The sequence below is a fragment of the Stegostoma tigrinum genome, chromosome 30 (assembly GCF_030684315.1).
Source record: "Stegostoma tigrinum isolate sSteTig4 chromosome 30, sSteTig4.hap1, whole genome shotgun sequence".
Classification (NCBI taxonomy): domain Eukaryota; kingdom Metazoa; phylum Chordata; class Chondrichthyes; order Orectolobiformes; family Stegostomatidae; genus Stegostoma; species Stegostoma tigrinum.
The window spans coordinates 5,295,229-5,322,837 of NC_081383.1; the positions used below are offsets into that span (position 1 = coordinate 5,295,229).

A 27,609-nucleotide genomic window follows, 5' to 3' on the forward strand; every position below is an offset into this window, starting at 1 on the left:
AGTTGGGATGTTATGCTGAGGTGGTAGAAGACATTGGTGAGGCCTCTTCTGGAATATTGTGTCCAGTTCTGGTCTCCCTGTTGTAGGAAGGATATTATTAAGCTGGAGAGGGTTCAGGAGAGATAACAAGGTGTACAGCTAGATGAACACCGCAGGCCAAACAGCATCAGAGGAGCAAGAAAGCTGACGTTTCGAGTTTAGACCCTATTATCTCTCTTATTATCTCAGATGAGATTTACCAGGATGTTGCCAGGAATGGAGGGTTTGAGTTATAAGGAGAAGCTAGATAGGCAGGGACTTTTTTGGCTGGAATATAGGTGGTTGAGGGGTGACCTTATAGAGGTTTATAAAATAATGAGGGGTATAAGTAAGGTGAATAGCAAAGTCATTTTCCTAGGGTGGTAGATTTCAAGACAAGGAAGCATATTTTTAAGGAGGAGAAAGATCTAAAAAAAGACATGGGGACAATTTTTTTTTCACACAGAGAGTAGATTGTATGTGGAACAATCTTCCAGAGGAAGTGTTGGATGCAGGTACAGTTACAAAGACATTTAGATAAGTTCATGAATAAGACATGTTTGGAGCGAGGTGGCCGAGGGCAGGTAGGTGGGACTGGTTTATTTTGGGGTTATGTTCGGCATGGACTGGTTGGACTGAAGGGTCTGTTTCCGTGCTGTATGACTGTATGAGACTCTCATTCATTCCTGGGATCTGGACACCAAGGAGAAGCCTGCCACTTATTGCCTACCTTACAGGTGATAGTGGGTTTTGTTTTTTTGAAATACACATTTAAGCGGGTTAAAATTCCAGTCGGTGTGGGGCAGCAGTAAGGACAGCAGGTTTCCTTCTCTTATAAGTCATCAGCCAACCAGCTGGGTATTTACAATAATCAGATAGGTCCATGATCACTTTTACTGATATCAACTTAGTACTTTTTGTGTGGATGAGTATTAATTCTTAAATAACCCTGTTGGGATCTGAACTCATTCTCTGGATTGCTAGTCCTGACCTCAGGTTTACTGGTCCAACAATAGCATCAATATGCTATCCTACCCAATTCAAATGTACATTAATCCTCTCACTGTGCCACTAACTCCATATATTCTCCAAAGTTTATATGATTACATTGAAACGTAACATTTTTGGAGGGCTTGATTTGGTAAAATCCTGAAAGACCATTCACCTGGCCAGAGGTTCACGATGATAATGGGAACTGCAGATGCTGGAGAATCTGAGATAACAAAGTGTGGAGCTGGATGAACACAGCAGGCCAGGCAGCATCTCAGGAGCACAAAAGCTGATGTTTTCATCCGAAGGGTCTAGGCCTGAAACGTCAGCTTTTATGCCCCTGGGATGCTGCTTGGCCTGCTGTGTTCATCCAGCTCCACACATTGTTACCTCAGAGGTTCACAGTTTCTGGATAACAGATTAGGCCATTTGAAAAGAAATTGCTTCACTCTGATAATTGCTTATCATTGTTATTCTGTACTGCAGAGAACTGTCGTTGCTCAGTTTGTTAAAAATATCTCAGGCTGAGATTGGTAAATTTTGAACACTTAAAGAAAATGGGAAATTTGACTCACCATGTTTTAATTGAAAGGCGTTAGACTCCAAGGAACACATGACCCACTTTGTGTTCTGATTTCTCAGCAACAGGAGCAACTAGGCGTTGATGAATTTGAGATTCAAATCAAGCATGATCTAATTGAATAGCACACCAGACACAGGGGCTTAATGGCCTACTTCTGTTCTCACGTCTATGAGGATATGTTGGACTTCCTCTCTTGAGAATTGTATTGTGAATGTTATTGTAAACAGCATAAATAGATCTTGATTGTTAGTTGTTGTAAACAGTATTGAATGAATTTGAAACAAAACTATGCTTCCTTTCTTAAGGGCTGCTTCGGTGCAGTGGTAATGTCCCTGCTTCTGAGCCAGAAGACCTGGATTCAGATCCTATCTGCACCAAGGTGTGTAATAATATTTGTGAACAGGTTAGTTAGGACAAACTACAAAAATGTACTTTCTCTCTCATGTGCTACTGTAATGCAGTGCTGGTATCCATACCTCTCCCCCAGGAGGCTGAGGTTCATGTCCCTTCTGCTCTAAATGTGTTATGACAAACCTGAACAAGTTGGTTAAAACTGTTTTAGAAAGGAGTGTTCTTCACTGGGGTGCCTCATTATCCCTGGTAACAAAATTATGCTTCCTTTCCCTGAGTGCTCTGGTGGTGCAATAGTATGTCCCTACCTCTGGACCAGGATTTCCAAGTTCAAATCCATTTCTGAAAAGGTTGATTACCTCCTTCATCTTTCTCTTCCTTATTTTCTCTTGCTGTGTCTGCATTTAGGGAGCTGATGGCCTCATGGTGTTATTCGCAAGACTATTAATCCTGAAACCCAGGTTATGTTCTGCGGACCTGGGTTCAAATCCCATCATACTAGATGGTGGAATTTGATTTCGGTAAAAATCTGAAATTAAGAACCTAATGATGACCATGAAACTCTCGTCATTTTCGGGAAGAAGGATCCAGATCTGAAACGTCGGCTTTCCTGCTCCTCTGATGCTGCCTGGCCTGCTGTGTTCATCCAGCTTCACACCTTGTTGTCTTCTGGAAAACCTCATCTGGTTCACTAATGCCCTTTAGGGAATCAACTTGTTCAGGTTTGTCATAACACACATTTAGAGCAGGAGGGACTTGAATCTCAACCTCTTGGTCAGAGGTATTGACACTACCGCTGCATTACAACAGCACTTGAGAGAGAAAGTGTATTATTACATTTTTCCCTATCAACCTGTTCATAAATATTATTACACACCTCTGGGGCAGAAAGGACCTGAACCCAGGTCTCCTGGCTCAGAAGCAGGGACACTACCACCACATGACAGCAGCCCTTAAGATATGATGTATATTTTTGTTCGAAATTCATTCCATACTGTTTACAACAACTAACAATCAAGGTCTATTTAAGGAGGCAAACTGGTGGCCCTTACCTTGTCTGGTCTACATGTGATTTCAAACTGATAGCAGTCAGTAATGCTTACATCTAATGAATAAAAAATAGTTGTGATTATTTGATGTTCCAATCATAATTGCTACTCATGAGAGCCAGCACCTAAAATGGTGATAAAGATGGCATGGGCAGTTTCAATGGGCCAAATGGCTGAATATGTTTTCTATCTTCCTGTAAAATGATGCTACAAACTCACCCAATCTGCTGTATTTTACAGGGAGCTCATTGCTCAATATAGCAGATGAACAAGGCTTCACACCACTCATGTGGGCAGCAGCATTTGGAGAAATGGCTGTTGTGAGGTTCTTGCTCCAGATGGTAAGACCCAGAGAACATTATCCACTGCTTCATTCTGCTGTTTGTAAAAGGCACTGGGGAGATGCAGATGATAACAATGTGCAATTCTGCACTCATTAATTTGAGATATTGAAGAATTGTCATCCTTGTTTTTAAGTCCCTCTATTGTCTCACATGCTCTTGCTCCTGCCAACCAAAACATTTCTCCAACTCTGCAGTTCTCCTCTTGAATCCCCAACCCTCTGAGATTGCTGCCCTCCTCCAACCTTGTTCTCTTGAGCATTCCTGATTTTAATTAGAGTTATAGAGATGTACAGCATGGAAACAGACCCTTCAGTCCAACTCATCCATGCTGACCAAATGTCCTAAATTAATCTACTCCCATCTTGCCAGCATTTGGCCCATGTCCCTCTAAACCCTTTCTATTCATGTACCCATTGAAATGTTCCACCACTGACTGTTTCATCAGTTGTCAAGGTCCTAAACCCTAGAATAGGCATTCTAAATCTCTCTGCCTCCTTCAAGAAACTCCCTAAAGGTTCTGCCCTAAAAGCATCCTAATGTGAAAATGTGTTTGGTAGCATTTCTGTAAAGCAACTCATGACCTTTCACATTATTGAATGCACTATATAAGTACAAGTTGTTGTTTCTGAAGGACAGGACATCTTCCATTGTAGGGCGATGTTAGTATTAAACAGTCCCAGGTCAGGAACAAGAGTGGGCTGAGCTCCCTCCTTGGGAAACCACACCTAACAGGCTTATTGCTGATGCCCCCACCACCCAAGAGCTGAGGTTTGGATCTCTCTGTGTTCCATGTCTATCTGTTGAGCTGCCAAATGCATAGAATTAACAGCCTTTTGTTGCTTCCACTAACATTGCTAAATAGCAGAGCTCAATAAACCGGTCAGACCATGAAGATGCCAAGTTTATTCAGAGTCCAGCAGCCATAGTCTCCACGTCCTTGGGCCCTACAGGCAATTTAGCATGGCTGATCCACCTAACCTGCACATCTTTGGACTGTCGGAGGAAACTGGAGCACCTGGAGAAAACCCATGCAGACACAGGGAGAATGTGTCAATTCAACACAGACAGTCACCTGAGGATGGAGTTGAACTAAGATCCTTGTTGCTGTGAGGCTGCAGTGCTCACCACTGAGTCACTGTGCCATCCCTCATTTCTCCAGCACTTTCTATTTTTGTATTTAATGATAAACAACTCAGTGAGCTCTACTGGACAAAATACCTGAGAAATTGGTGGTACAGGATCAGGTTTGATGCTGACATACTGAGTCAATTAACCAGCTAGGCTGACACAAAGACACAGAGATTAACCAGTGGAGTAAGTAACCAGACACTGCCCAATGGAACTGTACATAAAGAAGAGCAACATTAGAATTCCAATGCATAACCGATCCACGTGAATAAACAGAATGTCTTGGGTGGAAGGGTTTACTTGAAACTTTGACGTGAGCCCCACTTGCTGTTGTTACAGGGCGCTGACCCACACACTCTGGCGAAGGAACGGGAGAGCACGCTGTCTCTGGCTAGCATTCAGGGATACACTGATATTGTCCAGCTACTCCTTGACCATGGTGTGGATGTCAACATTTATGACTGGGTGAGGTTATACCTGAGCTAGACTGCCTGATGTCTATGCCTTTGGCTTTCATGTTATGATTTCTGTGGGGCGTACAGGCAAAGTATGTTGCTGTGGTATTCCACCTTTAAACAACAGTCTGTTAAGTGTTGTGAGCCTTGTCTGTCTTTGGGGTCTGTACGTAAAAATTAAAATAATAGAAAATTTGTAGACCCCTTTGGCTATTCCAAATGTTGTTAAAACTGTTTAAGTCAGCCTACACTAGTTGATGAATTGACTGCTTGGGTACACAGACAACATGAGAGCGAATACTGAAAGTGTATGCATGTTGGATATATTTAGCAATAATGCATCACCTTTTCAAGGACAGCAACAGGTCATTCGGTTGATGTTTATGCTCTGTCACTCCTTTTCATGCAACCCCATCAACATATTCTTCTATTTCTTATTCCCTTGTGTATTCATTCACCCTCCATTTGAATGTACCTACGATAGCCCATTGGACCATAAATGGGAGACCTCTGTGTTAAGGGGGATAGCTATGTGTCTCCATAGAGCCCCTTATATTGAGCCTCTCATAACCTAGTTATCTGCTTTCCCCAGAATGGTGGAACTCCATTGCTGTATGCAGTGCATGGGAATCATGTGCGGTGTGTGGAAGCTCTATTAGGTAAGTCTGAATCAGCGAGAGGGAGGGAATGTGCGTGTGGGTTGAAAGTGTGCATGGAATAGGAGGTGGGAATGCTTCACTGAAGTGCTTTTCAGAAGAGTGTCTTAGTATCCCACTCACATCCTGTTTCGGGAACTATCTCTAATAAAAAGGCAGATGAAGTTGTCACTCGTTTTATTATTGTTTGTGGAATTATGCTGAGTACAAAATGGCTGCAGAAATATGGAGATTGTACATTAAAAGTGGTTGTAATCAATATGAGCATCAAGGAATACCGGGGATCCGTTACACCCTCACAAACAGGAGAGGGTTTAACGTTTCATCCGAAAGGTGTCACCTCCAACAGTGCAGTGCTCCCCTACTGCTGCACTGGAGTGTCAACCTTGATTTTCACACAAGTCCTGGAATGGGACTTAGCTTGCCAGAAAATCATGGAGAGACAATATAATCTAAATTGTACCATTTTGATGGGGACAGGGACAGAAGGAATTGGGATGCAGACTTAGGAATCTTTGAAGGTGGCAGGACAAGATATGCCTGTTAAGAAAACATTGGTTACCTGTCATTGTTTAAAAAAAGCGGGTATTTGATGTAAGAAGAAAGTCATACAATACCTTTCTGAGCTCCCCCACTGAGACCTCGGCTGGTATATAATTCTGAGCACCACACTTGAGGATGTCAAAACCTTGGAGAGAACAGTGGACTTTTTAACTAAGATGATACCAAGGATGATAGAAGTCAGTTGATTTATTCTTTCACGAGATGTCAGAAAGGCCAACATTTGTGGCATCCAACCAAATTCCCTTCAACTGAATGGCTTGCTGGGCCATTTCAAAGGACAATTCAGTTTTTCAGTGATTTGGATCTGGAATCATATGTAGGGTAGACTGGGTAAGGATCTAAGATTTCTTTCTCAAAAGGTGAACCAATTGATGATAGAGTCATACAGTCATTTAGCATGGTCCAACTTGCCTATGCTGACCAAATTTCCCAAACCAAACGAGTCCCACTTGCCCTGTATTTAGCCATATCTATCTAAACCCTTCCTACTCATGTACCTGTCCAAACATCTTTAAAATGTTGCAACTGTACCTGCAGCTGCCACCTCCTGTGCAGCTAATTCCACACATGAACCACCCTCTCCGAGAAAGAGTTCCCCTTTAGGTCCCTTTTGTATCTTAGAATTAGAATTAATTTATTGTCACATTTATGCAAGTACAGGAATACATGAAAAGTGTACAAAGTTGCCATTTCCAGCAAAATGATACCTAGGTACAAAATCTTAGGTATAAAATTAGCAAGATGAAAATAATAGTTACAAGATCAGCATTACAGTCCCTATAAAGCAAGGTGCAAAGATACCTTGGTACAAAATCTTGGTATAAATTGGAAAAATAAAGAAGTAAAGGTATAGGTTAAGCATTACAGCCCTCCTAAAGTAGGGAGTCCACATTGGGCTTCACCTCAGGGCCAGCAGTCTGCGCTGGGCTTCCTCAGGGCCAGGAGTCCGTGCTGGGCTACCTCAGGTCCAGGAGTCTGCACTGGGCTTCACCTCAGGGCCAGGAGTCTGCGCTGGGCTTCCTCGAAGCTTTCTCTGCTCACCTTTAAAATATGCCCTCTACTTTTGAAATCCCCCACCTTAGGGAAATGACCTTATCAATGCCCCTCATGATTTTATAAATGTCTATAAGCTCACCCCTCAATCTCCTACATTTCATTGAGAGAAGTCCTGGCCTATTCGCTGAGGTTGAATTTAAACTCCATCAGGTTTCTGAATCAGGTGAGATTCGAATTTCTGGCCCCACAGCATCAGCCTGGGTCTTTGGATTAATAACCAAGTGACACTGCTAATACACACCATCAGAGTCAATCCAAGATAGTTGAATATTTTGCCACAAGTGGTCAGGGAAAGGAACAGTGAGGGCAGAGAAACTTGGCGGAGGAATAGACTGTGCACTTGGGAAAGGGGTGCCAGGATGCCCTGGTATCTCCAGAACTGAAAATTAATCTGTCGATTATTGTTGCAAACAACAGAAGATAAATCATGAACAACTGTCTTTTAAAAAAAAATCAGGAAAATGTCTCTTTGGGTAGTGTTTGAATATTAACTCCAGGTCCCCAGAATAGAAATCCTTTAGCAAAGAAATCAGTGTGTCAATTCCATTCATAATCTTAATTCTATGTAGACTTAAGAAGAGTCTCACTTCTACAGAGAATTATACCGAAACTGCATATTTGTTCAGATAACAAGGTGTGGAGCTGGATGAACACAGCAGGCCAAGCAGCATCAGAGGAGCAGGAAGACTGACGTTTAGGGTCAAGACCCTTCTTCAGAAATGGGGGACGGGAAGGGGATTCTGAAATAAATAGGGAGCGAGGTGGAGGTGGATAGAAGATGGATAAAAGAGAAGATTGGTGGAGAGGAAATAGCCAGGTCAAAGAGGTGGGGTTGGAGCCAGTGAAGGTGAATTTAGGTGGGAAGTTAGGGAGGGGATAGGGCGGTCCAGGGAGGGAGGACAGACAGGTCAAGGAGGTGGGATGAGGTTGGTGGATAGGACTTGGGGGTGGGGCTTGAGATGGGAGGAATGGTAAGGGAGGCAGGGGCTAGCTGGGCTGGTTTTAGATTGATGTTGACTTTGATATTTGTTTTGTTTTTTTGAATCAACAGCCAAAGGTGCAGATTTAACAATGGAGGCAGACTCTGGTTACAGCCCTATGGATCTGGCTGTGGCCCTGGGCTTTAAAAAAGGCAAGGCTCATTGTTCCTTTCAGCTCATTGACAGTGGCCCCCTCCCCCATCAAATTTTCTTCTCTCTCTCTTGAAGACTTACGCTCTACAGACAGGGCTATTCACTTTCCATAGTGAGGCCTGCATTTGAGATGGTTTGAAATGGGAGTTTGTTAACTTTCCCCTCAGCTGGGATGCCCCACCAATGGTGCAGCTGAAACTGAATCAGCCAGGAATTCTACCATTTGCCTGCTATCCTGTTTTGGGAGGGATGTGTGTGAGGTGAGAGCACACTGGGGCTAAAATGAGCTGGGCACGAATCAATAACTGTCATCAAATAGCAAGACTTACACATTGGTCACTTATGAGAATCGCTTGGCAGTTGATGCTGGGCCTGGTGTCCAGATGGAAAATGTGCTATGATTTATGCCAGAACTCTCTTTGCCCAATGTACTCTAGTGGCTGGGGGTCAGTTGGAAAATGTCAAAACTGAGGATGATGGGTTTTTGTTCAGCAAAGGTATCCAAGGTGGGCAACCCATGGAGTTAAGAAACAAATCAGACTTGATCAAAGTTAATGGCTAATTACTGCTAAGGAGCTGAATAGTCTATTTCTGTTCCTATGTCAGTTCTTTAAGAAAGAGAGGAGAGGAGGAAGGACAGAGGAAAGGGAAAGCACAAGAACATAGCAAATAGGAGTATGCAGTTTAGTGCCTTGAACTTGTTCGATCATTCAATAAGATCATGGATGATTGTCCACCACAACTTCATTTTCTTCTCCTTTCCTCATCTCTTCAAGAATCCCTAGGGTGCAGCAAGAGGTCATTCACCCCATTAGATCTACACCAACCATCCAACGATCATCTCACCCAGACCCTCCTTCATAACCTTGCATGGGGTTTATACAATGGCCAATCCATCTAACCTGCACATTTTTGGACTGTGGGAGGAAACCTACACAGATATGGGAAAAACATGCAAACTCTGCATTGACAGTCACCCGAGTCGAGAATCAAACCCAGGTCCCTAGCGCTGAGGCAATTGTGCTAACCACTAAGCCAGGGTGAAGCCCCTTTTGATTTTTAAAGATGTATTGTCTCGAACACTCTCAATGAAATCACACCACTAGGTAAGTGTCCTTATCCATGATTTCTGAAAAAAAACACGCTTTTCTTATTTGTGTTTTAGTCCAACAAGTAATTGAAAATCATGTATTGAAGCTACTTCAGAACAACAAAGAGTGATCATGAAGTGGAAGCAATGGAACCAGCCTCAGGGTGAAGTAGAGCCAGTGAACAAACACTAGTCAAGGCTCTCCTGCTCTACAGACTACATGAACTCTGCAGCAAGAAGCTCATTTGAAGCAGCACAGGTTGCTATCCCATTCCACCCTATCTCAGTCCAAAATAAATTCAACACACAGTAAGATCATAGGAAACAACTGAAGATGGTTTCTAGTGAATGGCAAACCAAATGAGTGGGCCGGTTACTGATGTAATTGTGACTGTTTTAGCAAACTGCTCTTTAAATCGGCACTGGTATCTGACTAAACTTTACAAGTTAGTCTGGGGGTTTGTTTCGGAATGGACTGCCTGTAAATCTCCACAGTGTAAAGACATTAATTTTAAAAAAATTAAAGTTTTTTTTTCCAGATATCTGACTTGTATTTTTTTTAAAGTGTGCAGTCAATTATCATCAGTATCAAAAGGTCAAACAAAGATCTATTTTTGTTTCATTCATTCACAGTTTAAAGGTATCGTTGGCAAGCTGAGTATTTATTGTGAATCCCTGGTACCAACTGAGGGGCTTGCTTGGTTGTTTCAGAGAGCAGTCAATAGTCAACTACATCAAGTAGTCTGGAGTCACACTTAGCGCAGACTGGGCAAGGATGGTTGATTTCCTTCCCTAAATATATTTTTTGCAATCATCTGAAATGATTAGCATTACTTATTTTATTACAAGTTTTACTTACTTATTGAATTTAATTTTCTTAGCTGCTGTTGTTGGATTTGACTGGGTCTCTAGATCATCAGTGTCCCGTCCCTAGAATACTAGTATAGTAATATTTCAAACACTCATCTAGCACGTTTCACAATACTAGAATATTCCAAAGTGGTTCACAGATATTGTTGTTGCACAAGCAAAAGCAGGAGCCAATTTGTTTACAGTAAGATCTCACCCACAGTATTTAAATAATTGTCAATTATGTTCTAATTCTGTTGGTAAGGGCCCATTACTCTCCTTTTCTTCTTAAAATACCACCCAATTGAATAACAGGGCTTTGGTTTACACCTCATCTGGTCAGTCAGATGGTCCTCTCTAATAATTCAGCACTCTCTCAGCCCAGGCAGCCTGTATTCTATTGTCTCCATTTTGTGGGTGGGGCTTCAGCCCATGACCTTCTAACTCCACGGAGAGGGCTACCAATTGAAACAAGAGCTAAGGCTCATATAATGCTCCAGACTTAACAGATGTAACAACATTACCTATGTTGAGAAGTCTGAACTAATGAAAACACGTAAGTGCTCATGTCTCGGCAGTGTACTTCTAAGAACTCAGCAGTAGTCTGATGGGTCTTGCAATTGACCAGAGATCTCTTAGACAATGATGGCTCTTGGACTTGCCTCAGAACATTTAAGCTTCTCACTGACCCCTGCAGAGGCCTAGCAGCAATTGATCTCCAGACAATCTCTGAATGTGTCTAGCAGCAATTAGCCTCAAACAGATCCCAAGGTATGTCACTATAAATATAAATTGTCTTAATAAACAGATCAACTCTATTTTACTAACAGGATTCATTGTGAGTTCATTAAGTAGTTATAATGCAAATAGCCAGATGTTTAATCCCTACTGTCAGGGAACAGAACTATGAGGGAAGGTTAAAAGAAGATCAACTCTTCGATCTGAAAGAAGCAATTAAAAATGGACTGTGTCTGCAAAGATAATCAAGATAGCCACCTGCTTTGCTTTGCAATTCGAAGAAACAAACAGTTTGTCTGTATGGGAGTTCTCCAGCCTCTTGGCCAATGGCCTATATCCAAAAGCAAAACAAGCCTCAGAATTTCCTTATTATTGCTCAGGATATCTGCTTATAGAATACTGATCATTGGATTCCAAAGGCAAACAAAAAAAATCAGGTGATAAATTGTAACAATAATGTGTCCTAATTTATATTTTAAATACCAGTGATCAAGACATGTTTCCTGTAGTTGTCTAATATAAAGTTCTTCAGCCCTTTCTCACTGATCGAAGGCAAGTTTCAGGTTGAATTAGCGGAGACCAGGGAATGCATCATGTTAGAGATTGCGTATCATGAAGCACTGCCGGGGTGTGTGGGAATCCCCAGGTCCAGCTGGTTTCTAGTTCTCCAGGCAGCAAGAGTAGTCAGATACATTATGACAATTTTTCACCAAGAACATCAAGATGATAGATGACAATTCTTCCAAAGAAGTCTGTGCTTTCCTCAAAAATAATTTTTAATCTATCAGTGACGGATTCCTCATGGATGGAGAATCTGTGAGTCACAGATAAGGAAGAAAAATATAAAAACCGAAAAAAGAACTGCAGATGCTGTAAATCAGGAAAAATAACAAAGTTGCTGGAAAAGCTCAGCAGATCTGGCAGCATCTGTGAAGAAAAAATCAGAGTTAACACTTCGGGTCCAGTGATCCTTCCGTTCTGAGGGAGGGTCACCGGACCCGAAACATTAACTTTGATTTTTTTCTTCACATGCTGCCAGACCTGCTGAGCTTTTCCAGCAAATGTGTTGTTATTCAGGAAGAAAAATATAATTTATTTGTAGTATAATTTAGAGAAACGCTTTCCTATAGTCACAAAAAGTAAATATTTAATAATTAAAAGGCATTCCTGGGGCACAGTGGATGGACAAGTGAACAAAGGCATGATCCAGTATTTTAGAATCACCCATGGGGCCCCAAATTCAGACTAAAATGATGAGGAATCTCTTTACTGGAAGGCTTGTGAATCTTTATAATTCTTTATCCCAAAGAGCTGCGGATACTCACTGGTAATGCACTTAAGGCTTGGATTAGTTGATTTCTGGATACCCAGAACATCTAAAGATATGGGGAATTCCAGGGAAGGCGGACTTGAGGTAGATGAAGGGTCATGATCTTACTGAATATTGGAGCAGTCTCGAAGGACCGTAAGGCCTCCCACTTCTTAAGTTCTTATTCACACTTGCAAGGCATCTCACCGAGTAACCCAATTTAGAAATAATGATGCTCATAGAGACAGTCTTGGTCCTCACATATTGTAAGATCATAACACAGACAAATCCAATACAACAGCATTCTGCAAGAATCTATTACTGTCGCAAAGTCTCTGAAGGATATCTGTAAGCAGTTTGTGTCTTCAGGGTAGAAATCAGCTATTTTCACCAAATTGGATCCCTTTCTTCCACCTAAGAAACATAACATATGTAAGTTTAGTCACGGAGCTAGTTGCAATATGAGTAAAACAATGGAAAACTGTAACATTATTCAGTTTTGCAGCATAAACAAATTTTTTAGGCTGACACTCTGGGGAAGTCTTGATTACTACACTGTGAGAAGTGAAGTCTTTCAGATGCGACGTTAAAAAAGAACTCCCACCTGCCTGCTCTGTTGGCAGTAAATGATTCAATGGCACTATTCTCAAAAGAGCAAGGGAGGTATCCTTCGTGCCCTGGCCATTACTTATCTCTCAATCAGTGCTAAAACAAGTGCCTGGCCATTATCACATTGCTGTTTGTCAGAGTTTGCTTGGTGCAAATTCGTTGCTGCATTTCCTACATTACAAGTGACTTAACTTCAAGAAGCATTTCAATTTCACTTTAAAATACTTGGTGACATTCGGTGTTGACGAGAAGTGTCACGTAAGTGCTTTTAGCACTTTGACATTTTCAACAGCTTGCTCAGTGGACACTTTTCACTGTACTTAAGTACATGTGACTACAATAAATCAAATCAAATTAAAGGTGTTGAGAATTCTAATACCATATGCAGTGTCTAAAACTTTGTGATCCATAGCTCAGCACTAAAACACCGGGATCTTCCTGCATTCGAGTAAACGGACGGAGATCCTACATTTCCAATTACAATATCTGGCTGTTTCTAATTTGTACAAAATAGATGAGGGCAGACTCCAATCTAACTGTAGTGATTATAATGAGGTTAGCCAGGCAGACCTCATAGAATATGAGTTCCCTGATTGAGGCTGCTAACCTGGTCCAATCAAGGAGCCCCGGCTGACATATAAACTGGAGTGACAGGAGTTCTGCTCAGTCTAGAAGTTGGCTCCGTGCTTGCTGGTCAGTGTCACATACCATGCACATGTAAATAAAGGATGACTTGGTGACGGGATACTGGCCTTTGTGGAGTAATTTCACGAATACCTCCCTTCCAAACGTTTAAGATTTGGCCTCTTCCAATAGTGCAGTTCACACATTCAAGGTGATAATGAGCAACAATTCATTAAAAAGATATTCAAACAAAGCCATGTCTGTGTTCTCAGGTGCATGTGTAAGATTCTGTGGAACGGGACATTTTTCTTGCAAAAGGCATCAGGTGTACAAAGGGTGACAGCCAATCTCCCTTTCAATACTAGATAATAAAATGTGAGGCTGGATGAACACAGCAGGCCAAGCAGCATCTCAGGAACACAAAAGCTGACGTTTCGGGCCTAGACCCTTCATCAGAGAGGGGGATGGGGTGAGGGTTCTGGAATAAATAGGGAGAGAGGGGGAGGCGGACCGAAGATGGAGAGAAAAGAAGATAGGTGGAGAGGGTATAGGTGGGGAGGTAGGGAAGGGAAAGGTCAGTCCAGGGAAGACAGACAGGTCAAGGAGGTGGGATGAGGTTAGTAGGTAGATGGGGGTGCGGCTTGGGGTGGGAGGAAGGGATGGGTGAGAGGAAGAACCGGTTAGGGAGGCAGAGACAGGTTGGACTGGTTTTGGGATGCAGTGGGTGGAGGGGAAGAGCTGGGCTGGTTGTGTGGTGCCGTGGGGGGAGGGGACGAACCGGGCTGGTTTAGGGATGCAGTAGGGGAAAGGGAGATTTTGAAACTGGTGAAGTCAACATTGATACCATTAGGCTGCAGGGTTCCCAGGCGGAATATGAGTTGCTGTTCCTGCAACCTTCGGGTGGCATCATTGTGGCACTGCAGGAGGCCCATGATGGACATGTCATCTAAAGAATGGGAGGGGGAGTGGAAATGGTTTGCGACTGGGAGGTGCAGTTCTTTGTTGCGAACTGAGCGGAGGTGTTCTGCAAAGCGGTCTCCAAGCCTCCGCTTGGTTTCCCCAATGTAGAGGTAGCCACACTGGGTACAGTGGATGCAGTATACCACATTGGCAGATGTGCAGGTGAACCTCTGCTTAATGTGGAATGTCATCTTGGGGCCTGGGATGGGGTGAGGGAGGAGGTGTGGGGGCAAGTGTAGCATTTCCTGCGGTTGCAGGGGAAGGTGCCGGGTGTGGTGGGGTTGGAGGGCAGTGTGGAGCGAACAAGGGAGTCACGGAGAGAGTGGTCTCTCCAGAAAGCAGACAGGGGTGGGGATGGAAAAATGTCTTGGGTGGTGGGGTCGGATTGTAGATGGCGGAAGTGTCGGAGGATGATGCATTGTATCCGGAGGTTGGTGAGGTGGTGTGTGAGAACGAGGGGGATCCTCTTTGGGCGGTTGTGGCGGGGGCGGGGCGTGAGAGGGATGTGTTGCGGGAAATGCGGGAGACGCGGTCAAGGGCGTTCTCGATCACTGTGGGGGGAAAGTTGCGGTCCTTGAAGAATTTGGACATCTGGGATGTGCGGGAGTGGAATGTCTTATCGTGGGAGCAGATGCGGCGGAGGCGGAGGAATTGGGAATAGGGGATGGAATTTTTGCAGGAGGGTGGGTGGGAGGAGGTGTATTCTAGGTAACTGTGGGAGTCGGTGGGCTTGAAATGGACATCAGTTACAAGCTGGTGGCCTGAAATAGAGACTGAGAGGTCCAGGAAGGTGAGGGATGTGCTGGAGATGGCCCAGGTGAACTGAAGGTTGGGGTGGAAGGTGTTGGTGAAGTGGATGAACTGTTCGAGCTCCTCTGGGGAGCAAGAGGTGGCGCCGATACAGTCATCAATGTACCGGAGGAAGAGGTGGGGTTTGGGGCCTGTGTAGGTGTGGAAGAGGGACTGTTCCACGTAACCTACAAAGAGGCAGGCATAGCTGGGGCCCATGCGGGTGCCCATGGCCACCCCCTTAGTCTGTAGGAAGTGGGAAGAGTCAAAAGAGAAGTTGTTGAGGGTGAGGACGAGTTCGGCTAGGCGGACGAGGGTGTCGGCGGAGGGGGACTGGTCAGGCCTGTGGGACAGGAAGAAGCGGAGGGCCTTGAGGCCATCTGCATGCGGAATGCAGGTGTATAGGGACTGGACGTCCATGGTGAAGATGAGGTGTTGGGGGCCAGGGAATTGAAAGTCCTGGAGGAGGTGGAGGGTCTGGGTGGTGTCACGGACGTAGGTGGGGAGTTCCTGGACCAAAGGGGAGAAAATGGAGTCCAGATAGGTGGAGATGAGTTCGGTGGGGCAGGAGCAGGCTGAGATGATGGGTCGACCAGGGCAGGCAGGTTTGTGGATTTTGGGAAGGAGATAGAAACGGGCCGTGCGGGGTTGGGGAACAATGAGGTTGGAGGCTGTGGGTGGGAGGTGACATGTCCATCATGGGCCTCCTGCAGTGCCACAATGATGCCACCCGAAGGTTGCAGGAACAGCAACTCATATTCCGCCTGGGAACCCTGCAGCCTAATGGTATCAATGTTGACTTCACCAGTTTCAAAATCTCCCTTTCCCTTACTGCATCCCTAAACCAGCCCAGTTCGTCCCCTCCCCCCATTGCACCACACAACCAGCCCAGCTCTTCCCCTCCACCCACTGCATCCCAAAACCAGTCCAACCTGTCTCTGCCTCCCTAACCTGTTCTTCCTCTCACCCATCCCTTCCTCCCACCCCAAGCCGCACCCCCATCTACCTACTAACCTCATCCCACCTCCTTGACCTGTCCGTCTTCCCTGGACTGACCTATCCCCTCCCTACCTCCCCACCTATACTCTCTCCACCTATCTTCTTTTCTCTCCATCTTCGGTCTGCCTCCCCCTCTCTCCCTATTTATTCCAGAACCCTCACCCCATCCCCCTCTCTGATGAAGGGTCTAGGCCCGAAACGTCAGCTTTTGTGCTCCTGAGATGCTGCTTGGCCTGCTGTGTTCATCCAGCTTCACACTTTATTATCTTGGATTCTCCAGCATCTGCAGTTCCCATTATCTCTCTCCCTTTCAATACTGTTTTTGAACTTGCAGGTCTGTGATGTAATTGATTGGTAGAACAAAGCCATTCTGCCCATTCAGACTATATCTGCTGCCTATAGAGCAATCCAGTCAGTTCCATCATCACCACGTGGTCTCTGTAGGCTAGTAAATTTGTTTTCTTCAAGTTCCTCTCTAACTTACCTCCAAAATTCAATTATTTCCATTTGCACCACCCTAACAGAACCATAGAAATGATACAGCACAGCAGGGGCTATTCAGCCCATCTTATCCATACCAACTAAAACATACCGAGATGCCCTTTTTAATCTCACCTTCCTGCACGCGACCCATACCCCTGCAGCTTACAGTGCTTAACCTTCAGGTCCAGGTACTTTTTAAAAAAAAGAATTAGGGTCTCTGCCTCTACCACCAATCAAAACAGCGAATTCCAGACACTCATCACCCTCTGCATAAAAATGTTTTCCTCACGTCTCCGGTAATCCTCTGCCACTTAGCTTAAATTTATGACCTCTGGTTTTTAAACTCTCTCCCAAGGGATGAGAACTCTCTGACAAGGTTCCTCCTGCCTACTTCATCTCCATCCCTCACAATTTTGCACACCTCAATCATGTCACCTCTCAGCCTTTTCTGTTCCAAGGAAAACAATCCCAACCTCTCCAATCTCTCCTCATAGCTATAATTCTCCAGTCCCGGCAACGTTCTAGGAAATCTTCTCTGCATTATCTCCAAAACAATTACATCCTTCCTCTAATGTAGCAACCAGAATTGTATACAATACTCCAGTTATGGTCTCCCAGTGTCTTATCCAGTTTCATTGTTATATGAGATAGTAGGAACTGCAGATGCTGGAGAATCTGAGATAACAAGGTGTTATCAGTCTATGATAACAAGGCCTGCTGTGTTCATCCAGCTCTACACCTTGTTATCTCACTTCATCGTTATAGCTCTGCTTCTGTATTCTCTATCTCTGCTAATGAAAGAGAGTGTTCCATATACCTTCTTGACAACCTTATCTACCTTTAGGGACCAGTGCATTTTCACACCAAGATTTCTCACTTATCTACCCCTGTCAGTATATTCCCACTTATTGTGTATTCCCTTTTAATATTTGCCCTCCCTAAATGCATTAACTCACACTTAGCAGAGTTGAACTCCATCCCCTGCTTTCCTGCTCACGCTGCCAATTCATTTAGATAATTTTGAAGCTTACAGCCATCCTCTACACTACATGGCCAGTTTTTGTGTCGACTGCAAATTTCCCAATTGTGCCCCCCCAAGTTCAAGTCCAAATCATTAATGAATAAAACAAACAACACCAGTCCCAACACCAGCCCCTGAGGACAACCACTCCAAATAGTTTTATATTTGCAAGGGTAGCTATCGACCATCACTCTTTGTTTCCTGTTTCTAAGCCAACTTGGGATCCAATTCAACACTTTACCCTGAATGCCATTGGCTTTCACTTTTTTGAGCAGTCTGCCAGGTGTGCCCTTGTTAGAAGCTTTACTAAAATCCACGTCAACAACACCTACTGCACGTCATGGGCAGCAAGTTCCAGGATATGCTGTCAACAAAGAAACCTCTGCGTTTCTGCGACAAATTTCCTCAGAAAATTCAAACTAAATACCAAGCTGTGCACATCTACAGAATGACATGGCACAGGAGGATGCCATTTATGTGTTATATCTTTTCCAATTCTTTGAAAATCTTACCCAATTATCACACTGTTCTTTCCGCAGTATTGTGTAAATTTTGCCATATCAAGTATTTATTTGACTTACATTCCAAAAAGTTATTACTGAATCTGCTTCCAGATCATAACTTGAATTTTTTGTGCCTTTGATCTCAATCCTGATTTTTCAAAAGAACAATACCCATGTTAATCCAAGGATTGATCTACTGAGATATTAGATCTGAGTCAGGATATAGACAGAGGATCTTACTGGGCTTCAGAGACTCTGAGTTAGAAATGCAGGTGGATTGAAGGAAAAGGTGAACTGGTGTTATTGCTAGGAATCCCTGTTCAGGGCCCCATATCATGATGTGAGGTTATGAGCTGATGACAGAAAACGGGCCTTGTGAGATTCTCAAAGTTGTGAGAGACTGGGATGTGGCTACTTGAGTCAGCCTGAATTTACCTTCGAGTCTGCATGCTCTGCCTGTGAATCCACCTTGGAATTGCAGCTGTAATTCAGTCACCCTTACGGTCTGAGGGAACTCAAGCAGCACCCACTGAGAGGGGCCCTGTGTCAAGGGGAGATAAAACACAGAAAGAATTACTGAAAATAACCACAAATGCATGGCGGGTCAGTTTGAGTCTGAAAGAGCAATGTAAGCTAATAGTGCAGAGCTGGTAGAGAACAAACTGGAAATGTAACGGTTAAAGAAAGACTTACATTTCTATTGTGTCTTTTGTGTTTTCAGGATGTCCCAAAGTACTTCACAGCAAATTAAATAGTTTTACAGTGTTAAAATCTAACAGGCCTGCTGTGTTCATCCAGCTCTACAGCTGGTTATCTCAGGCAATTTGGGTGCGCCACGTCACCATGAACAGCAATGCAAAAATCAGCAAAGTGAGTGTTTTTCTTCCCTCACAGTAGGCTGAGATGGTTTGAAACTCTCTTCCTCAAGAAGTGGCTGAAGCAGAGTGTTGAATCTTTTAGGGGAGAGATAGAAATATTCTTGATAAAAGCAGTGGGGTTAAAGGTTATCAGGGTTGTGGTGGAATGTGGAGTAATCAGATTTGCCAGGATTTTATTGAATGGCGGGGTAGGCTTGAGGGGCTGAGTGGCTTACTCTTCCAATATTTATGTATTACAGACAATCTGCTTTTAGTCATACTGGTTCAGTAGCTGATGTTGGATAGAAAATTATTCTTACAACATTGCTGACGGATCTTTTACAGGATCGCAGATTAACATCTCTTTCAAAGGACAGCACCTCTGCCAGTGCAGCACTCCCTCAGTACCACACATTAAAGTCAAACTAGACATGTGCAGAAGCTTCTGGTGTGTGACGTGGTTCTGCAAACTCCTGAGAATAGCTAGTGAGGCAATGGTTGACACTTCATGTAATAACTCTTCCAAATGAAGCGAAGTAAGATAGCTAGGGGGAAACAGCTTTAAACAAATATGTGGATTTGGTTCCCCATCTGTCTTCGAGCTTTAATTCATAATTAGGTTGACACAGTCAGGATTCAGTGGAGGAAGGCAGACAGAAGAGGCAATGCTAAAATTTATACAATTCTAAACTTGGACATGTATTGCCATTCCTTCACTATTGCTGAATAAAATCTTGGAATTCTTTACCTAACAACACTGTGGGGAAACTCCTTCAGATCACAGACTTCCGTACCTTATCAAGGGTGACAAAGAGGGGGAATAAATGCCAATTCTACTTGCAACACCCAACATTCCCTGAATAAATTAATTTTTAAAAAAACAGATAGATGTTTAATAAAAGGATGAAGGTGTGGTCCTTTGGTTTACTGAGTTAAGCTCTGTCTGCCAAGTCATAAGAACGTAAGAAACGGGAGCAGGAGTAGGCCATCTGGCCCAATAAGCCTGCTCCACCACTCTATAAGGTCATGGAATCAGCTCTACTTAACTACCCACTCACCATAAGCATTAATTCCTTTGCTGTTTAAAAATAATCCTTAAAAAAACATTCAATGAAGTAGCCTGAGCTGCTCCACTGGGTAGGGAATTACACAGATTCACCACCCTTTAGGAGATGAACTTCTTCCTCAACTCTGCTAACTCTGCTCCCCCTTATTTTGAACTGTAGCCCCTAGTTCTGTTTTCACCTGCCAGTGGAAACAACCTCCCAGCTTCTATCTTACCTCCTCTCTTCATCATTTTATAGATTTCTGTAAGATCCCTCCTCATTCTTCCAAATTCCAATGAGTACAGTCCCAGTGTACTCAATCTCTCCTCATATGCCAAACCGCTCAACTCCAGAATCAACCTAGTGAACTTTCTCGGTATCCCCTCCGGCGCCATACTGTAGGAGCATTCAGAGTTGTGCCGTCCTAGGTTGCTCAGATGTGTACCGTACCTTATATTGCGCATCAATCCTTTAGTTATCAAACATACAAACTTATTCACACCAACAACTCTTCGGGTAACAGTGTGGAACTGGATGAACACAGCAGGCCACGCAGCATCAGAGCAGGAAAGTTGATGTTTCAGGTTGGGACTCTGCTTCAGAAATTCAGGATTTCTGAAGAAGGGTCCTTACCGAAACGTCAACTTTCCTGCTCCTCTGATGCTGTCTGGCCTGCTGTGTTCAGCCAGCTCCACACTGTGTTATCTCTGACTCCAGCATCGGTAGTTCTTACAAATGATGGGTGTTGAACTGGGATTTGACACTTAGTAGAAGAACAGACTGCTCTTTCGAATTGTCACAGGGCTAATTAAATTCAAAACAGAACAAAGCAGAAAAGGCAAAAATAAAACAAATAATGTGTGTGGGTGCCAAATATGAGCCACAGTTTGGACAGGCATATGAAACTGATGAAACGTAACAATTTGGTTCAAAAACCTGAACAAAAATTCTGTTGCTCTCTTGCCATTTATTTTTCAATTTTCACTTTGAGGAAAATTGGCACAGCTAAAAATATGAACCTGCCTTTTATCTTTTGAGTCTGCCTGGCCTGCTCTGCGTTTTCTGTTATTTTACTTACAGTGTGATCACTGATATGATATGATTTCAGTTAAGACCTGATGTGGGTGGAAGCTTGGCTGCTGTCATGCGCCTCTCAGTGGCTGCCACTGAAGTTGCAATGAGCGCTGATCAAGCTTCAGAATAAATCATAGTGAAGGTAAGCAGTTTGGCTGAATAGGGCTGTGTTGGTGTATGGAAAAAATTACCAACCAAATAGTCCCATTCATCTACATTTTCCCAATAGACATTCAATCTTACTATCTTTTTAAATAATACATGTCCAATTTCTTTCCAAATTTCACCACTGAAGTTGCTTTTAACACTTCTTCGGACAGAACATTCCAAATCACAATAGCTCACGTTAGGAATTCAATTCTACCATTGAAAACTGTCTTTATTTGTTCTTTCAATGTTCTTTGTAATTTTGAACGCCTATGTCACCTCTCCCCTAATTTTTTATTCTAAGGAGTTGTGTAAGTATGACAAAACACAGCATCTGCAGTTCCCATTATCTGTCACACATCAGAGAGATTCACTTTGGTTCTCCCAGCAGCTCTCAGCTCAACATGCAAAGCAGGAAGTGCAGCTTGTTTTTTTTAAATCTGTGATGTGGTTGTTAATGACTCGGCCAACATTTATTGCTCATCTCTAATTGTCCTTGAGAAGATGGTGAGTCTACAGTCCACTTGGTGCAGTAAACCTGTTAGCATTTTGTTCAGTGACAGGGAAGGAACAACAATACAGTCTCATGTCAGGCCAGTGTTTGTCTTGGAGACCCTAGAGATGGCTATGTTCCTTTGCATCTGCTACCCTTTTTGTTCCAGATGGCAGTCACCATGAGTTTAGAAGATGCATCTGGTACATGGAACACACTGCTGACATAGCATGCAGGTTGTGAAGCAATTGTTGGAGTTGCACTCAACCAGACAAGAGGAGTATTGATACTCCTGACTTATGCTTTGTAGACAGTGGACAGGCTTTGGACAGTCAGGAGGCAAGCTACTCATCTCGTAACTCCCCGTCTCTCACTTGCTCTTGTATGTTGAGTATAAAATTTTTAAAATTGTATAGCATTTATTTATAGCTGGTCCAATTCTGTTTCTGTTTGATGGTAACAGCTGGGATATTGAGTGTGGTGATTCAGTGATGTAATGCCATGGAATGGTTTAATGGTTTCTTGCTGTAGATGGCCATTGCCTAGCAAGTATGTGGTGCAAATGTTATTTGCAACTTATTAGTTCAGGCTTGCATCCTGTCCAGGTTTTGTTGCTTCAGTATCTAAGGATTTGCAATTGGTGCTGAATATTGTGCATCATTAGCAAATATCCCCACTTCTGAGCCTATAGCAGAGGGAAGGTCACGAATGAAGCAGCTGAAGATGATTGGACAAAGTGCACTGAGGCACTTCTGCTATGAAGTCCTGGGGCTGAGATGTTTGGCCTCCAACAACCGCGGCCATCCTTCTTTGTGCTGGTTATAACTCGACCCAATGGAGAGTTTTCCCGCTGATTTACACTGCTTTAATTTTGCCACAATCAGTTAAATGCTGTCTGGATATCAAGGTCAGTTACCCTCATTTCACCTTTGGGATTCAGCTGTTTAGTCCATATTTGGGCCAAAGCTGTAATGAGGCAAGAGCTAAGTGTGTCTGGCAGAATTGAAATTAGACATTGGTGTGTGTATTATTGCTGTTTTAGTGTTACTTGATAGCACTGTTGATGAGCCCTTCCATCATTTTGCAGATGATTCAGAGAACACTGAATGGGCCAGCATTTGGCTGGATTGGATTTGTTCTGCCCTTTTTGTGGATAAGACATATCCGGGTGATTTTCCACACTGAATCAGCCACTTGGCACATCCAGCTAAAGAGAGTTACAAATGCTTCAGTTTTGTCTTTTGCACTATGTGTTGGGCTCATCATCAAGGTGAATGGGATATTTGTGGAGCTTTCTCCTCCTTCTTTTAGTTGTTTAATTGTTCATCACGATTCATGATTGGATGTGGCACGAGTGCACAACTTTGATCTGATTGTGTGGGATCACTTAGTGCTGTCAATTGCATGTTTGGTAGGCGCTGAATCTTGTGTTGTAATTTCACCAAGAAGACACCTTTTAGGTATGTTCCTGAAATGTCCTCTTGCACTCTCTGTTGAGCCAGGATTGAAACCTTAGCTTGGTAATAATAGTGGGGTGGGTGATAAGCTGGGCCGTGCAGTTAGATATTGTAGTTGAACATAATTTTTCTTCCACCTTTCGAAAGAAACATTAAACAAAGGCTCAGTCTGTCCCCTCAAGTCACAATGAAGAAGACCAGGTCAGTTATACTGTGTTCTGACCAATTTCCATCCTTCGATTAAGATCAGGGGAACAACTACTTGAATATTATCGCTATGCTGTTTGTGGGAACTTGCTGTGTGCAAATTAGCTGCCACCTTTCCTAAGTTGCAACAATGACTGCATTTTAGAAGTTCTTGATCAGCTATAAAGTGTTTGGGATATTCGTAGCTCTTAAATAGTACATAAAAATCCAAGATTTTTCCTAAACTAAGTTCACTACAATTGACAATGCAATGTAGAGCAGTTCCATGGGCTTCCATCTCTTCCCGAGCCATCACTAATTATTACCTGATCTGAATTCCAGCAGGTGTCCTCATTACGATCAAACAAGAATTTCTTTCCAAATTGCTTCACATCACGGTTAAGGACTGAGCTCACTCTGTGGACAAATAAAAGACGTCAGGCTTGACAAAATTGTCAGAAATTATAAAGGAAGGTCTGTATTTATCTAACACCTTTCATGACCTCACGACATCCCAAAGCACTTCATAGCCAATCACGTCCTTTTGCAGCACAAAGTGAGGTGGAACTGCAAGCTGTGAAGTTGCCTGAAAGAAGCTGTAAGGAGTTAGAGAGAGTGTAGGTGAGTGGGAAACAACGTTGCAAGTGGAGTTTAATATGGGGAAGTGCAAGGTTATTCACTTTGGTATAAAAACCAAAAGGCAAAATATTTTTTAAGACAAGCAAAACTTGTAATTGTTGATGTTTATGAGGATGTAGGTGGACTTATACAAGGAATGCAGATAGTTAGTATGCAGATACAGAAAGTAATAAGGAAAACAAATGACTGACTGATCATTATTCCAAGGGATTAGGATATAAGAGTAAAGGAGTCTTGCTACGATAGTATAGGGTTATGGTAAGACCACAGTGCAGTCTTATTTCCATATCTAAAGAAGTCTATACTTGCTTTGAAGGCAATGCAGCAAAAGTTCACTAGATTGGTTTCTTAGGTGAGATGGTTGAGCATTGGACCTATACTCCCGGGAGTTTAGAATAAGAGGTGACTTCATTGAAACATTCAGATTCGGAAGGTACTTGATAGGGTAGACACTGGGAAGTTGTTCTTCTTGACTGGGGAGCCTAGAACATTGGTGGCCAATTTCAGGATGAGGAGTAGAGATAACAAGGTGTGGAGCTGGATGAATACAGCAGGCCAAGCAGCATCTTAGGAACAGGAAAGCTGACATTTCGGGCCTAGACCCTCCATCAGAAAATGGCTTGCTGTGTTCATCCAGCTCCTCACCTTGTTATCTCTGATTCTCCAGCATCTGCAGTTCCTATTATCTCAGGACGAAGAATAGATTTTTTATGTTCCTATCCTGTGGATGCTCCATCATTAAATTTATATTAAGGCTGAGATAGGCAGATTTGTGGTCTCTCAGGCAATCAAACGATATGGGAGCAGGAAGGAGAGGAAAAAGTTGAAACTGAACAGCAGGCATATTCGTACTGAATAGCAGGGCAGGTTCTGACATAAAATGAAGAATGCAATTCTAAGAAGGGGGACAGGAGCAGAGACGCCTGGATGTATTGCAACATAATTGATTTGAGGGTGGAAGGAAAGGTTGAGTGGTTAATAATGTATACAGCCTTGTTTATAGAGTTGTAGAATCCAGAGCAGAGGTTGTTGTGAGCCTGTCTAAGACACTATTTTGGTCCCAGCTGGAGTAATGTGTCCGGTTCTAGACACCATCTTTAAGAAGAGTGAAGACTTTGCAGACAATGCAGAAAAGATCCATAATAATTGCTCCAGAATGAGGACTTCAGTTATGAAAATAGATTTGCAAAACAAAGGCCAAGCGGGGTCTTGAACAAGGTATTTAAAATTACAAGAGGTCGAAACAGAGTAGATAGGGGTAAAAATGTTCCTATTTGTGAAAGAGCAAAGTATGAAAGGTCATACAAAAAAGCAAAAATGATATGATCGAAAGAAAAACTTTTTTCAGACAGTGAGTAGTTAGAGTTTGGAAAATGCTGCCTGATGTTGCAGTAGAGTCAGGTTGCCTGGATGAGTGCAGCCCCAACAACATCCAAGAAGCATGACAACATCCAGGACAGAGCAGCCCACTTGACTGGCACCGACATTCGGCAACATTAGTGTGCACGATCTACAAGATGCACTGCACAAATTCACCAAGGCTCCTTAGACAGCACCTTCCACTCACATAACCACTATCATCTAGAAGGACAAGGGCAGCAGACACACAGGAATGTCACCACCTGCAACTTCCCCGCCAAGTCACACACCATCCTGACTTGGAAATATATCGCCGTTCCTTCACTGTTGCTGGGTCAAAACTCTGGAACATCCTCCCCAATAGCACTGTGAGTGTACCTAGAGCACATGGGCTGCAGCGGTTCAAGAAGGCAGCTAACCACTGCCTTCTTAAGGGGCAACCAGGGATGGGCAATAAATGCTAGCCAACCAGCAACACACACTTCATGTGAATGATTAATAAAAAACAAAACAAAGCTTTCAAAAGGGAATTAGGCTGCAATTTGAAAAGTAGGAATGTGCAGCATTAAGAGGTAGAATGCAGTAGAATGGCACTAGGTGACTTGCTCATTTGGAGAACAGGTGCAGGCATAACGTGCATTGATTCTGTGAGGGGTTGTGAAATGTCTATTGTGCTTATGCATTTAAACCTGGAGTCCTCTTAATCCCAGCACCAACACTGGTGACCACATACACCCTTCCCCAAAAGGAACAGCACAAACCCCAATCCATACCACCCACAGGAAGGCCCTCCTGGAGTAACCATATTGAGCCCTTAGCATCAAGAAACCCATTTCCCACTGCAGCCACAATCATCCCATAGCAACTAATGACAGCTTCCCTTTAGACTTGATGGGCCGAATGGCCTTACTTCCATTCCTATGTCTTATGGTCTTATGGACCCTAACTCATAGCAACCACATGGATCCCCTCTCCATAGCAACCACATGAACCCCTTTCCATAGCAACCACATGAACCCTCTCTCCATAGCAACCACATTACCCCCTCTCCATAGCAACCACATTACACCCTCCATAGCAACCACATGAACCTTCTCTCCATAGCAACCACATGAACCCTCTCTCCACAGCAACCACATGAACCCCCTCTCCATAGCAACCACATGGATCTATGTCAACAACAGACCCTTGCCCCACAGCAACAGCAGAAACCCTCTCCATATCAACCACATGGACCTTCGGCCACAGCTTTCCTTCCCTCGCTCTCCCGGCCTGAGCTCAGGTCCCTGCCGATCCTTTGGTCCTTCATTATCTCTGATTTCCCCAGTTCCCGGTCCCTCACCTGGACCCCGTCTCCTCACACACCAACGAAACCGCCATCTTGCCGGAAAACGAACTCAACCTACCGCTGCCTTTCACGACAGTGTTGGCAACGCTTTCACGACACTTTGGGCAAGCGCCGTAATGCGGATCGAAGCAGTGCCTGTCAATCAAACAAGACAGGAGCAAGATCAAAACCTGGGATTATATCCTGACTTTATACAAATATTACTTACAGACCCGTGCAGGAGCTCAGTTAGCTAAATATTGCCATTTAAAGTTTTTGAGAAGACGTTTTAGAAATATATTTATAATATACATGCAATTTTCCACCTATTATTACCAATTATAGTTGATGCAATGAGATTTTATTGATTCTGTTTTGTAGTTGAGGAGAACAAAATGAATTAGCAGCTTATGTTCGGAGAGTGGTTTAACAGTGTTTCAACACATCCTAAAGCACCTTACAATTCTTGCACTAAAATATAGTCACTGTTGTTATGGTGACGGAGCTATGAGCTAATTGTGCACAGCAAGGTTCCACAAGCAAGTTCCAGGTAAACAGCTGTGAATTGATTTTCACTGTATTGGCAGTTGACGAATAGATGTTCGCCAGGGAGAATGTTCCTGTTCTTTAAGTGGTGCCATGGGGTCTTTTGCATCCCGGTAAATGGACAAATGGTTCATTTGCTTCATTTCAAAAAATCAATCACGTAAACCTTGCTGCAGT

The 27,609-nt window shown here is 43.4% G+C and overlaps 2 protein-coding genes across 5 annotated transcripts in view; one reads left to right on the forward strand and one right to left on the reverse strand.

Moving 5' to 3' along the window:
- Positions 1 to 9,957, forward strand: part of rfxank (regulatory factor X-associated ankyrin-containing protein) — a 24,003-nt gene extending 14,046 nt beyond the window's left edge. For 3 of the 4 annotated variants that reach the window (XM_059638455.1, XM_059638454.1, XM_059638452.1), the window contains 4 exons: positions 3,232 to 3,332; positions 4,803 to 4,928; positions 5,511 to 5,577; positions 8,246 to 9,957. In XM_059638455.1, the coding sequence (XP_059494438.1) occupies positions 3,232 to 3,332; positions 4,803 to 4,928; positions 5,511 to 5,577; positions 8,246 to 8,400 (449 nt within the window). In that variant the 3' untranslated portion in view covers positions 8,401 to 9,957. The remainder of the gene's footprint in view (positions 1 to 3,231; positions 3,333 to 4,802; positions 4,929 to 5,510; positions 5,578 to 8,245) is intronic. The other variant, XM_059638453.1, reaches the window with a different exon arrangement.
- On the reverse strand, positions 5,755 to 26,998 carry nr2c2ap (nuclear receptor 2C2-associated protein). The gene is made up of 5 exons (XM_059638456.1): positions 26,902 to 26,998; positions 23,888 to 23,978; positions 18,737 to 18,842; positions 12,659 to 12,727; positions 5,755 to 11,819 (listed from the first exon to the last, which is right to left on the reverse strand). The coding sequence occupies exons 1-5, from the start codon at positions 26,937 to 26,939 to the stop codon at positions 11,698 to 11,700; spliced, it is 426 nt and encodes a 141-aa protein (XP_059494439.1). The 5' UTR covers positions 26,940 to 26,998; the 3' UTR covers positions 5,755 to 11,697.
- Positions 26,999 to 27,609: the final 611 nt, after the last annotated feature.